This window comes from Peromyscus leucopus, chromosome 2 (genome assembly GCF_004664715.2).
Source record: "Peromyscus leucopus breed LL Stock chromosome 2, UCI_PerLeu_2.1, whole genome shotgun sequence".
In the NCBI taxonomy this organism is placed as follows: domain Eukaryota; kingdom Metazoa; phylum Chordata; class Mammalia; order Rodentia; family Cricetidae; genus Peromyscus; species Peromyscus leucopus.
This window is the reverse complement of record NC_051064.1, coordinates 71,952,870-71,966,453: the sequence shown is the minus strand read 5'-3', so window position 1 is coordinate 71,966,453 and position 13,584 is coordinate 71,952,870. Positions and strand designations below refer to the sequence as shown.

The 13,584-nt window shown below is 55.1% G+C and overlaps 2 protein-coding genes across 5 annotated transcripts in view; one reads left to right on the top strand and one right to left on the bottom strand.

The window, feature by feature from the left end:
- Akna (AT-hook transcription factor) overlaps nt 1–8,441 on the top strand; it is a 46,979-nt gene extending 38,538 nt beyond the window's left edge. For all 4 annotated transcript variants that reach the window (XM_037202656.1, XM_037202657.1, XM_028892654.2 and 1 more), the window contains 7 exons: nt 1,583–1,756; nt 2,007–2,122; nt 2,697–2,843; nt 3,864–3,959; nt 4,801–4,917; nt 5,042–5,222; nt 7,360–8,441. In XM_037202656.1, the coding sequence (XP_037058551.1) occupies nt 1,583–1,756; nt 2,007–2,122; nt 2,697–2,843; nt 3,864–3,959; nt 4,801–4,917; nt 5,042–5,222; nt 7,360–7,600 (1,072 nt within the window). In that variant the 3' untranslated portion in view covers nt 7,601–8,441. The remainder of the gene's footprint in view (nt 1–1,582; nt 1,757–2,006; nt 2,123–2,696; nt 2,844–3,863; nt 3,960–4,800; nt 4,918–5,041; nt 5,223–7,359) is intronic.
- A 1,284-nt stretch (nt 8,442–9,725) lies between these two features.
- On the bottom strand, nt 9,726–13,263 carry Orm1 (orosomucoid 1). The gene is made up of 6 exons (XM_028892659.2): nt 13,088–13,263; nt 12,570–12,712; nt 12,285–12,355; nt 11,545–11,652; nt 11,313–11,416; nt 9,726–9,901 (listed from the first exon to the last, which is right to left on the bottom strand). Exons 1-6 carry the CDS (start codon nt 13,199–13,201, stop codon nt 9,839–9,841), a joined length of 603 nt encoding a protein of 200 aa, XP_028748492.1. The 5' UTR covers nt 13,202–13,263; the 3' UTR covers nt 9,726–9,838.
- Between the last annotated feature and the right edge of the window lie 321 nt (nt 13,264–13,584).

Below are 13,584 nucleotides of genomic sequence, written 5' to 3'. Positions count from 1 at the left end.
TGGACTGGGGAAAGAAGGGACGTTTTTAAGGAGAGCTGTTGGCGGGCATGCTGCTGGGCTGGCACGCAGTGGGGATTGGTGGTCTCTAAGGCTCAGGGGCACGTGGTGAAGGAGTACCTGGAGGAATCTGCTGGCTGTTTGGCTGGCTGCTGGTCTAGGGGCGGGGTCAGAGTGAATCTGCAGAGAAAGATGAACGACAGTCCCCCGTGAACCTCCGGCAACCGAAGTGTTATGTCAGGAAGCCCAAGAGCCTGACAGACCCAGCCAGAGGACAGGTGACACCCAAGGCTGTGTTCCAGGTCCCAGGCCAGGCAGCCAAGCTCTGTGTCCCAGGTTTAACCAGTTGCTGGGAGCGCTCACCCTCCTGACGCCACCGTGGCCCCTGGGTTTTGCCTTGGAAACCCCAGCAAGCATCTCCCTGGGGATCACCTAGGAGACCCACGCTTGGTACACACACAGCTTGGTTGGACATGGCCAGAGGGAGGTCCCCAAGCCTTCCTGTGCAGTCACCACAGAGATCATGTCTGCAGGTGGCACCAGGAGACGCTCACCCAAGAGTCCAGGGATCCTGAGGAGAGTCCCCAGCCTGGGTGTCACCCATAGTGTGCCTGCAGAGCCCACCTCAGCCTGGAAGATGACCACGCCAAGCCCAGTCTCTAGGGGTGCTCTGTGCATGGGGTCTGTGTCAGGGTATCAGTTAGCTTGTCCCCAGGAGTGCTGGTGAGGCCACAGGACCCTGAGAGCTCAGCAAGCTGGGAGCCTAGCAAAGCCAGAATAGGCAACATTATTCCCTTAAGTAGTACCGTGTCTTTGGACAGGAGGTTGGGCTGTGTCTAGATGTCTCACAGGGGGGTCCAGAAGGCAGCCTTGCAGATGCCATCTTCCAGCCTGCTCACTTCACAGCACCAGAAGCACGTGGAATCCCCTTGTCCCACTTGGAAGCCTGAGCCCAGGAATGTTCCCCAGCATCTGACGGGTCTGGGATTATGAGATGGGATGCTCATCCTTCCTGCTCCTGAGTCAGAGCTGGGGAGGCAAATGCACGGAGTGTCTTCCGCTGGCAGTAGCCATGGTCAGTAGGATTATCTGCAGGAAAAGCAGCAGAGAGCTCTGCTCGGACAGTTACAGCTTCTGAAAGGAGGTAGGGAAGATAGGGCAGCCCTGACCCAGCAGGACAGGATGAAAAGTCTGCAGATGTTTGTGTGCTAGGGTCTTGCTATGTAACCCAGGCTAGCCTCGAACTCATGGTAATCCCCTTGCCTCGGCTTCTTGAGTGCTGGGATCGCAAGGGTGTGCCACCAAGCCAGCGTCAGGGGTTTCTATTCTGTACCTAGTCTCTGTCTTGAGAAGCCGAAGCTGCATGTTAGGAGGGTCATCCTCACGGGTGGGTTACCCGGATTTGCTTGTGGGCCACGAACTCAGAGAAGTGTCAAGGTGTGTGGCAAGGGACTTTCCAGAATCACTGGGCTGCACCGTCTGAGCTTGTGGCTGCAAAGACCGCCCCCTCCAGGCGGCACTGGCGGCCCGATAGCTCTGTTACGTGTGCTCACATGTCCCCATTTCTTTCTCCCCGCCATTCCAGCCAGGCCATCAGAGATCTCCAGGCAGAGGTGTCGCGGCTCCGTCTACAGCTGGAGGACAGCCTGCACCGGCCACACCCAGGCAGCCCAACTCCTGTAGCCCAACTCGACCACTCCACACGGACCCAGGACAAGCCGACGGATTCCTCACCCTCCTGGGCCTCCCACTATGGCAGGTAGAAGACAGCCCCCAACTCCTGGCTCTGTTCCCTATGGAGTTAGCCAGCCTCTGGCCCTCTCTGGGCACATGGGCTTAGACACTGCACTCTCGCCTCTCCTCACAACATGGTCATCGGTCCATTCCTATGCTTACCCTCCCCCACACACATTAATTTATGGAAGGGATGCACACATGCCACGGTCCTCTATGGAGGCTGCCTCCAAAACCTCATCCAGTGACGTCATCTCTCTCTCCCATGTTGCTAGTAAATCCACAGAGAGGTTGTCTGGGGAGCCTAATGGTACAGAGCCAGCTGGACCAAGAGGAAGACGTCGAGCCAGGTCCTCCTCCGTGCCTCGGGATGTACCCAGACTGTTCCTAAGTAAGTGACCAGAGACTTGTGACTGGTTTCTGAGGGTCCCCAGTCAGCACATAGGCTCTGTGGTCAGGGAACCCAAATGAGCCTGGAGAAGGGCCTCTGGATGTGTGGTTGGGGCTGTGGCTGTGCTCTGAGACAAAGCACATCTTTAGTCCTAGCCCCTCAGACGATGCGGTAACCGTGAGGGAGGGGGCTGAGGGTCACCAGCCTCCACTGCGAGTGGATGTGTGCTCTGCTGAGGACATTAACGCCAGAGTTCAAGGACCTCCCTGGCAGAGATCAGTTGTGGAGTTTGAACTGGGGTTCAAGCCCAGTTCCTGTCCCTGGCCTGTTTGTCACCTGCTCTGAGCAGATAAAGTGACAGCGGACGATATAGAAATCAGAGCACCCACCTCCTAGGGTTGCTGCTGCACAGGGGTGTGACAGCCGCAACGCTCCAGGCTGGGATTCTGGAGCTCTGGACCCTTGGTCCCCTGGGAAGACCCAAGACCCAAACCCGAGCATCACTCTGACCTGCCCTTGTACTGTGCTCACTCCTCAAGCACCCGCCCCTTCTGAGGCTCCCTTTCCACCCCAGGTTCAGAATCTGAATCGCTTTCTCCTCGGCTGTCATCTGGGAAGAGCAGGACCTTGGAAGAGCATCCCCAGGCCGCACGGGAGGGGACAAGATCCGCAGGCCGCACGAGGCAGAGGGAAAGAGTCTCCTTCCGGGGCCAATACACAGGTGAGCCTCGCGCATGCTTGAGCCCCATTCTCAGCCCTGGGGTTATGTTTAGCTTGTCCATATGTACTTGTAAACATGTTTGTGTGTATGAGCACCTGGGTGGCTGACTGCCTGTGCATGTGTGTCCTCGTATGTGTGGAGCCCAGAGGCCGTGGTCTGCTGTCTTCCCCCGTCTCTGTCCACTCTATTTGCTGAGGCAGGATCTCTCTCTGAGGCCCAGTCTCACCCGTTCAGCTAGTCCAGATGGCCAGCTTGCCCTGGGACTCCCCTCCACCCCCTCTGCCTCCCAAGAGCTGGAGTTACTGGCGGGCCGCTGCACCCACGCAGCTTTCATGTCAGTGGGGAGGACCCAGACTCTTGTCTTCACATTTGTGTTGTAAGCACTTTATCAGCCGAGCCTTCCCCCTGCCTCAGCCCTTGGTGTTTATTCAGTAGCCCAAACTGGCTGAGAACTGGGAACACGTTCTCGCGTCTATCCAGTGCGATTTCAGGAGCTTGAGACCATGCTGGAACCAGCCAGTTTTCTAGTGGCCTCAAAGGGCTTTTCAATGGCTGTCCAGTGCAGTCCTGGTCTGTCCTTGCCCAAGTCCCAGAAATCGGTCCTATGATGTCCCCTGCCCAGCCATTTAGAGCCCAGGAAGAGACACTGCTGACCCCTCAACTGAGCCCGAGGCGAGGAAGGGATGATGCCAACTCCTAACTCATGACATTTCTGCCCCATCAGCTTCCACGTCCTGCCTCTGCTGGGTGTGCTAATCACTCCCGCAGGGCCAGAACTGGCAGCCACTTCTAGAAGCAGAGATGCCACAAGGAGCCTGGAGAGGGCAGTAGTAAGAAGCAGGCATCTGTGGTCTGTGCATATGTGCACACACATGGACAGTGGGTCCGTCAGCGGTGTGTGCTTCACCTGTACACAGGAGCTAGGCAGCCGACGACTGATAAAACCGCTGGAAGAGGAAAGAGATGATTAAACCAGTGTCCACACAGCTCTTGACACTGATCATTCCGGTTCTTCCCCAGGTCAGGAGTACCACATCCTGTCCCCCAAGGCTGTCCTGAAGGACAGTGGCACAGCATCCTGTCCCCACTGCCAGCCCAGTAGGACCCGGGACACAGGTAAGAGGCAGCGTTCTGGCCGGTGGAGGCTGAGCCTCTCAACACTGGGAGTTTTTATTAGGGCTGAGAGTGAACCATTTTATGAGAGGAGAGGCTCAGAGACATTAAGTAACTTGCTCAAGGGCACACAGCTTAGAAGTGATAGCGCCAGTATTTGAACTCAGGTATTTAGAGTACTGGCCCCTCGCCACCGTGGATCGCTATCCTGACAGACCTTTCATTCACCCATTCACTCATTCACACTCACTCAGCACCTACCAATATTGTCCCTAAGGAACCAGCAATAAAACAGAATGGCCAGGAAAAACACAGACCTGGGGTACCTGACCAGACCGGGCATGGGAGGTTCCCAGAGGGTGTGCTGGCCAATCTTGGCCTGGAGAGCAAGCGGAGAAGTCTGATGCTCAGCCAGGGGCGACACTGGGGATCTATATCTCGTGAGCACCGTGATCCCTGCTGCAGACTGTCCCCTTCACCCTCCACTGACCCAGTTTCCCTAGTGACTGCGCTGGGCTCCCGTGGGAGGACCGAGACTGTCTCAAAGGCAAAATGGGCTTGTCATCTGGAGGGCCTGGGCATGAGATCAGATGGCCACTTCCTTTGGCCAAGTACTGCCTCGTGGTGCCTCAGTTTCCCCGACTGTTGAGGGGAGATGGGCAGAGCAGCTAGCGCAGTGAGCAGCGGGGCGTTGTGGAGCGATCATGAAGGTCTTTAGTGGTTAGCATGTGGTCAGTGCCTACTTATGCCGTCCTGGTTGCTGCTCATGGTGCCCTCTGGGGCACATAGCCTGGTGGCCTCTGCAGGTCATCCTTTCCACAGCTCTCTCTTTCTTCCCTTCCAGGCAGTGCTGTCTCTAGAGAGCCCCCGGGACCGTCGGCTGCTGACGCCCTCCGCTGTCCCCTGTGTGGAACAGTCAGGTCCGCTGCAGAAGCAGATGGCCCCAGCTCAGCCCCCTCTGGTAGGAATGAGTGCTCAGCATCTTCCTGCAGTCATGGGCTTGGCCGTACCTTGGAATGCCGTGGGCTCGGCTGCATCCACCCATATCCTCACACAATGTCTGTGTATCCTTCCTTCCCTGACAGGGAAGAACACCCCAAGGAAAACTGCACCTTCCACCCCCAGCCCCAAACGGAAGAACAAGCAGATGGGCTCGCCAGTACGACCGCTCCCTGGACTCTGGTACCTGGCTGCTGCATCCCCCGCCCCACCAGCCTTGGCCTACATCTCCTCGGCTCCTATCATGCCTTACCCGCCGCCTACTGTGTGAGTGTTCCCTTCCAGCTGCCCCAGCCTGCCTGAGCGCCTGCAAATTCAGCAGTCTTATATCGTGTCGGAGGGCTGTGAGCCACGGATAGTGCCTTCCCGTAATTTACCCGTGTGGAAATGGAGTGCGTGCCTGACATTTCTTGTAGTCACTCAACAAACCCTTAGGGGGCAGACTGCTGGGTACTGGGAACCCATCGGTAAAGCAGACTGGCAGGAGGGCCGTGTCTCTGGGAGTTACAGCTTCCTGGAGACCTAGAATCCATGCCATCTCCCTCTCCTAGTGAGTAAGCCTGTCATAAGGACTTTTTTTTTTTTTAAACAGTAGTAAGAATAGTTTCTAATTTTTTTCTCCCTTCCTTTTTTCAATTGACTTTCATTGGTGGGATGGTTTTCGATTTAGGAGAATTGAGTGGATACTACACAGTTCTCCCACGCACTACACCTCCCCCACAGCCTGTTCTGATGTCTCCGTTCATACGTGTTTCTCCTAGAGAGCCAACTCCAACGCTTTCGTATTAATCACAGCCCTCGGTTTTCCTCTAGCATCCTTGATTTATGTCTGAAGCCATTTTCTATTCCGGGGTACCATCCCGGGTCCCCTACATTTACTTGGGGGCTCCTCTTGGCCGTGGCAGCTGCTCCATATTGCCCTGTCTCCGTGGCTGTGGCGTGCAGGGGCCACCAACTAGATGGGTTTGAGACTGAACACCACCTACCAAGAAGCAAAGAGTGGGCGCGGTGGCCAGGTGACATCTCAGGGTCAGACATGACTGTACGGGGAACACCCTCTCCTCTCATCCCTGCTGTGGCCGAGGCAGGGGACTGTTTCTGTAAGCCTCGGTTTCTCCATCTGTTCAATGGGAAAGTGGCTCTGCCAGGCGCTGCCGTGTGAGGATTCAGTGAGACGTGTCAAGACCCCACTGAGATGTTTGTGGGGTCTTTTCTGTGATTCCGGGAAGTGTCGTGACTGACTTAATGATACCTTGGTCATCTCTCCTCCACTGCGAAGGGAGTCAGGTGGGATGCAGTGTTACCAATAGACAGTCTGCCTCTGGGGTGATGGGGCGGTGGCTGCCTCTACAGCGGATGCCAGACGTTGAAGGCACCAGCAGGCACTGGGTCTCTGTGAGGGGCCAGGCCTGAGGTACAGTTTCTTCTGCCTTCTTGGTTGAGTCTAGGTGGGCCCTTAGGGGCAGCCTTGCTTCGTGTCCAGCCCCTGACTCCCATGGTATGGATTCCTGTCCCTGGGCAGGAGAGGTTTGGTGGCATTTAGCAGCCTTCTGAGAGCCTCGGGGTTCTCTACTGTTCTCAAGGCAAATCTTTACAGTCTGGGCCCAGGGAAGAGCTCACCAGGCTGTGGTGACCACAGGAAGGGAGGATTAAGTGGCCAGCCGTTGGAGAATGACTTTGGGTACACCACTGTGCCTCTCTGGCCTGTTTCTTCTTCTGGGATGATAAAGATGACCACATGAAGGAATATATGGGAAGCCAGGGTGGCCAGTAGTAGCCTTAGAGTTATATAGTTAGAGCAAACCACGCCTCAGGGTCCTCCCTGGCCAGACAACAAGACCAAGTATGCGCCGTGGTTGAACAAGAAACTGTGACGGTGCTCTGCTGCCACCTGCTGGCCATATGCAGCCCTGCAGCAAAGATTCTATAGTCCAAGTGCCTTTGCTTCTGCCCTGGAAAGCTTGGAACTCTCAGGCCAAGCTGGCCCTCCTATGAGCTCCAAGTATGGGAGCCATAGTGAGCCCAGATTCCCCCTAAAGTGGGGAGTGTGAGCTGCTCTGCTACCTCCGGGAAGCAAGCCAGTCATTCAGCTTAACGTTCTCCATGAGTACCTGCCACTTGCTGATGCTGGTAGAATTCCGTGACAGCCCCAGGGTGCACACAGGCAGCACACGGTGGGGTGGTCTGTAAGTGATTGCTAAGTGAGAGGATGGTGTGAACTAATCCTGCCTTGCACCTGCTCCTGGACAGGCTCTGGCACATTCACTCTCCTTCATCCCTCCAAGCTCATCTCTCCACACAGGCCTTGCACAGGAGAGGAAACAGACCAGGGAGCAGGGTAGATGTGCAGCCAGGGCTCCCAACCCATATAGCCTCTTACTCACCCTCTTCCTTCTCCCCCCAGGTACTATGCAACCCCAGCACCTACCTCAGCCCGGACAGCCTCCCCGCAGCCTGCCCGGGGATCTCGGGGAACACGGCACTCTGTCCATCTGGGTCTGAATGACCTAGGAGAGCTGCAGGCCGCACTCAGCGAGGCTGCACAGGCCGCTGAGAATGTCCGCTTCACCACCCGCCAGCTGAGCCGTTCCCTGTCTGCGGACCTGCGCCACGCCCGTAGCCTGAGAGGCTCCTGTCTCTTCTGACTCCCTGTCCCCCAGGCAACAGTCTCCTGGAGCCATTGATGGCTGGAAGATGTCATGTCCCCTCCTCAGGAGTGCCACCTACCTGCTCCATGTAGCATGTTTAAAATGGAGAGACATTGGCCTGGTCGGTAGTGGATGAACATCCAGGGGACCAGCTCTGTCTACCAGGTGCGGTGGTCATGGCTACCTCTGTCCAGTCAGAGCCTCTGAGATTTTCCCTGTCATCCCCTTCTGCCCATGTCCACCTGCAGCTAATAATATGGATCTCACTGGACAGAACGTCTTTACACTGGGGAGCTAACTTGAGCTTGGATCCTTCTCAGAAGGCCAGCGAGGACAAGGTCAGCCTAAGGTCGCTGCAGCATCCCTGTCACTGCCTGTAATAGCCACGCTGAGGCAGGGGGAACCTGGCTAGGGAGTTTGTTCCTAGTAGCCTGTGGACAGGGGAAGGACTTAGGGACCCATAGAACATCTTGGGATGGAGGCCTCAGGGACATGTGCCCCGATCTCCTGTGATTACAAAAGTTTTCTCCCTGAACCCACAGAATAAAGCCAGCCCATGTAGGGCCAGGAAAGACCCGCCAGCCTCAGACCTTCCCGCTATTTCTTTGGATTTTGGTAGCATCCACTAGAGAACTACCTGCCAGGCCCTGGCTGAGGCTGAGAAACCAGGCCACACCCCTTCCCCCGTCCCATAGCAGAGTGATCTCAGCATTTTTGGAATGTGTGTTTATCACAGATTGTTTATATATTTTAGACATTTAAAAATCTATTTTCGTTATAAAAGCCAATGAAGGAAAATGAAGAATGATCTTAAGAAAGGGACAAATTCCCAAAGCTCCTTGTGTCTGTGGTGTGTATCGGAAGCCCGTGGTTTTTAAAGACAAGGGTGTGGGCAGGGAAGTGGATGCCCAGATAAGGTCTCCCCCAGGGTACCTGCTGCATGAGTCCAGAGTCTGCCTGTCCTTCTACTGACATCTGTCTCTGAGCTTTCCTTCATCCTGGTCTTAGCCTACAGAGGCCAGCCGAGCAAGACTGTGGTGGTGGTGGGAGACACCCAGCAGGAGAGTGTCTTCCAAAGCCCCAGGCCAGAGTGAATAGCACCCTCTGTCTGTGCCCAGCTGGACACTGGGTATGCGTGTGGCAGTTTGGCCATCCCCATTCCCTCCCGCCACCCCCCCGGTGTACCGACAGATGGAGTAGGGCTCCACAGAGCTGTCTGCATCAGCCGCGTTTCCCATTTCTGTGAAAAAGCAGCTGGCTAAAGCAGCTGGAGGGCGGAAGGCTCATGGATGGAGAAGGACACAGCCTGTCGTGTCAGGAGGCTGCAGGAGCTGGTCACACTGCATCCAGTCAGGACAGAGGAATGACCTTAGCAGAGAGAGTTGAATGTCGGTGCCCAATTAGTTTTCTTCTTTTTGTTAAGTGGGGACCCCTCCCCAAGGAGTGCTGCTGCCCACGTTCAGGCTAGGTGGTCATCTCTGGAAACGTTCTCACAGACACACACACAGTACATCGCCTAGGTGCATATCCATTTGAGTGTGCAGATTCTCTCACACCCTGTGTTGGCCACTGAGTGGACTGCTTATGAAACAGCTGTCCGCTGGCCTCAAGGTTGTCAGTTGTCAACCAGTCCCATCTCACGCTGTCATCGTCGTCTGACTCCATATGGGCACCCTGAGGACTCTTCCTGGGGACATCCAGACTCTCTGGCCTACACCCAAGTCTACCATGCCATCTTGCCCTGGCCTTTTATACCATGTCCATGGCAGCATCCACATGGGCCCTCCTGTCTCCCAACTCACCTCTCCTCCATGATTAGGATGGCACTTGTGAAGTAAAGACCCCTGTGATGGGCATTACACGCCTGGATTCCCCACCCCAACTCACTGACGCTTGGGTCTTCTGCCTCATCTCCTCCAAAGGTGCCCCTTGCATTTGGAACTTACAAGAGCAGCAGGTTTTTTTTTTTCAGCTCGTGATTCAGATGCCCCTTCCAGGAAGCCTTCTCAGATTTCCCCGGGTTGGGCTTGTTGGACTTAGCTGAGACTCCACTCATGGCAGGCCTCTCCATGAATGAATGAATGAATGAATGAATGAATGAAGCAAATAAATTGTTACTGACTGTTTTGACAAAGCTTTATTGATGTGGAGAAAGAACCAAGGTACACAGGGTGGGTGTGGTGGGCATGAGGACAGCCCACAGAGTACAGAGAGCCGAGACCATGCCTGGCCTTCCTAGGACCCCTCCTCTGTCTTCTTCTCCTGCTCAGACTGCTCCTGCTGCTGGCTGCACATATCCTAGAGAAGAGCAGGGAAGAGAGTAGAGTGAGTGAGCTGGCTGTGGTAGCACACAACTGTGGGGGACTGAAGCAGGAGGATTGCTGAGAGCTCCAGGGTAGCCTGGGTTACAGGGTGAGATATAATAGAAAAAATAATATGGCAAGATAGGTAAGCCTGATGGACAACTTGAATTCAATCCCCAAAGCCCATATGAGGGTGGCGTGCTCCACAGAGTTGTCCTCTGACGCTCTTCACACACATCATGGTATGCTTGCACGTGAGTGCACACACATCATGTACACATGCACTTGCACACACACACACACACACACACACACACACACAATAGCAATATTTTTTTTTTTTTTTCGTTTTTGAGACAGGGTTTCTCTGTGTAGCTTTGGCTGTCCTGGAACTTGCTCTGTAGACCAGGCTGGCCTCAAACTCATAGATATCCTCCTGCCTCTGCCTCTCAAGTGCTGTGATTAAAGATGTACACCACCACCACCTGGCTATAAATACATATTTAAAGGGGGAATGAAAATCCCAATGGTTGGCCAGAAAAGGCAGGAGAGTGTCAACCAGCTGTACCCGAGATCTACCACGGCTTCGTTGGAGTATCTAGGGCAAGTCCTTCCTGTCTCTGAGCCTCAACTTATTCACTCCATTGAACAGGAGCATGGAGCCCCCAAAACAGCAGGCATTTTCTGAATATTCCTGACCACGGGTGCGGGTTGAGTCTACAGACCCCACAGTCCTGTAGCTGAACCGACTAAGGCCCAGGTGGCCGGGTGACCTTTCTGAGGTCTCCTGGTTGTGAGGTGGAGAAGGCAGACTGTGAAACAATTGCAGTGACTGTCTGCAGGCATCCTCTTCCTGGGAACCCAGGGCTGGCAGGAAGGGTTCAGGTAGGGTCACAAAGTACTGTGTGTCTCTCAAACTGAGTGTAAGCTCATTGGCTGGTCCTGTGACCTCAGCTAGAACAAGGTCAAAGCTGAGGAAGGCTTTCCTTCAGCACAGGTTTAGAGGGAGCATCAAGAAGACCCTGTGTGGGTCATTCCTGCCTTATAACCAAAGTCACCGGGCTTGCTGGAGTTGGCAGGGCACAGAAAACTTCAACCACAACTTTGTATAGTAGTGAAAACGAAGGCCGGGGAAAAGCCTGGCACCCTGGCACCAGCCGTCCCCTCCATTGCCCTTTCTGGTCCTGTCCCTTATCCTCCCCAGTCTTTCCAGGGTCTCCTACCTAACCCCACCCACCCCCAGTCTCGTTGCCTACCCCTGGTCTCTGGGAATCTCAGCTGCCACAGCAGGCGGAGTTCTTAACAGCAAGTCACCTGCCTCACTGGGCTACCTTAACCAGCAGCTTACCCTCTCTGAGCCTCTAGGGTCACTCAAGAGGGTGACATCATCCAGCCTCTCTGTTTACCTTTTTCCAGTCAGTATATATGATTTCTGACTCCTTCATGCCCAGACTTTTGACAGCTTTGTGGAATTCCTCAAGAAGCTCTGGGGAAACATCTGGCTTATTAGCTGCAAGAGAGAACAGGGGCGCTGAGTACGGGTTCAGCAGATGGGAGGCCCGGCAGGGATGTGGGGTGCGGGTGGGGAGCCAAGGGCAAAGTCCTTGGAGGTGGGGATCAGGGCTGCGGGGCGCCTACCGTACAAGGACAGTCCCCGGTTCTTCTCGTCGTGCGGGGCAAAGACAAGCAGGAAGCCCCCGTGTTTCTTGAACACTTTCAGGTGGGCCACGAATTCTACTGCTCCGTCTGCAGGAGGGAAGGTTCCGTGAGTCACTGGAACGGGGCCATGCACCCCATTGCCGAGGTGAGGGAGCGAAGAGTTAGGGGCAAAGGCCCGGGACCCCCTCTGCTGAGTGCTTCACAGATGAGGGATGGCAGGGCCCCTGGAAAGATGGTGGTTATCTGTCCCCATGTCACGGATGAAGGGACACAAGGATTAAAAGCCTCGGGGTTGCTAAGCAGTGTCTGATCGGGCCCATCAGCATTTGTGTGGCCTTCCTATGCGTTGTCACCCATGACACGGGGAACATGGGTGAAGTCGTGGCTGCCCACCCCACGGGTTCCCACTCTGAGCTCACAGAGTGAGCATGGGAAAGGATGGTTAAAAGAGAGGCTGGTCTGGAGCTAGATTCTAGTGTGAATTCTGCTTCTAATTACAAAGAGCGACTTAACCACCCTGTGCTGTTTCCTTCTCTGATCCTTGCGATATCGAACGCACTGAGTTCCAACAGTGCCCAGCACAGGGCAAGAGCTCTGAGCTTTTGTTGGTCAGCCAGTGCTCTCTGTGACCACAGGATCCAGGGCCTTGGCACGCCCTCACCTCTAAGCTGGCTAGCCCCCATCACAGACAGATCCGTCCCATAAGTGCTGGCCCTCACCCAATTTGGAGATGGTCCCATTCTCTCTCTGGACTCCCAGCTTGCTGACGTTATAGACACATCGGTCCTCCCTATGGGCAAAGGGAAGGTGGACAACAAAGCGAGAGGTCATCAGGAGATGTGACTAGCATGGAGGCCAAGAGGCAGGTAGAGACGACAGTTAGCTGTCCCCATTCCTGAAGGTGGGAGGAGGGGAGGCCAAGCAGAGGCAGAGTTTGCTCAGGTCTCCAGGCATCCAGGAATGGAGGCCAGGGCTGGGGTAGGGTGGCTGCTGCAAGGACTCACACGGTCTGGTATTCTTGGAGCAGTATAGTGTCTTCCGTCATGTTGGGGGTAAAGTAGAAATATTCCGCCTGTATCTTTTGAGCTGCCTGCTTGAACGCAAGGTTGTGTAAAGCCGAGCCGATGTAAAACCATTTGCCAGAGAGCTGGGAAGACGAAGGCACACAAGTGAGCAGGCCTTGGAGTGGGGACCTTGGCAGTCAGCAGTGATGAGTGGCCGGCAAGAGATGGCTTCTGAGCCACACATGGGGGAACTGAAGCCCCAGGTGGGGATCACATAGACAATTCAAAAATCAGCCATCCACTGCTCTGTCCCCTTCTAGAGACCTCGGGGGGGGGGGGATGCTTCTGAGTTTGGAGGCAGGGGCATGCCACCAGAGTCCCAGGCTGATTAGAATTTCCCTCAGGAGAGGCAAGGACAGCACCAGGAGCCCAGAGATTAACACAGACAGGGAAGGAAAAGCCCCGAGGAAAGGCTGCCATCTACAGTGCTCAGAGCCAGGCTCCGGGCAGGCACTCACCCAGCTCAGAGTGTCATTGGTAATAGGTATGCCTGTGATGTTGGCATGTTCTGGATTCTGGGCCTCCAGCAGAGGCAGGAGGCTCAAAATGACAAGAACCCTGCGCAGCGCCATGCGGACGGACACTCAGAGGCACCAGAGCCAGGAGGAGCTAACTGGTGGCTGGAGGGTGCAGCGACCTTTATAACAAGATGTGGGAGGGGCTCAGGAGTCCAGCCAGGGGCTGCAGAGACTTGGCACAATCCCACTAGCTCTGAGAAACATCTTGCGTAAAAGTCCTCTCAAGCCAGCTGTAAGTACAGGTCTCACAGGCAGCCCTGATAATGGGCTCCTGACCTACAGTTGTCCTAAAAGCCAGAGTGTTGATTCATGGCCAAGGTGTGTACAAGGCTAGCCCAGGGACACTTAACAGGTTACCAGCCACAAGTTTTTAATATAGATCCCAGCTAGTAATCTCATTCATTTCTTGTCCCATGGAGCTGCCGAGCATGAGTGAG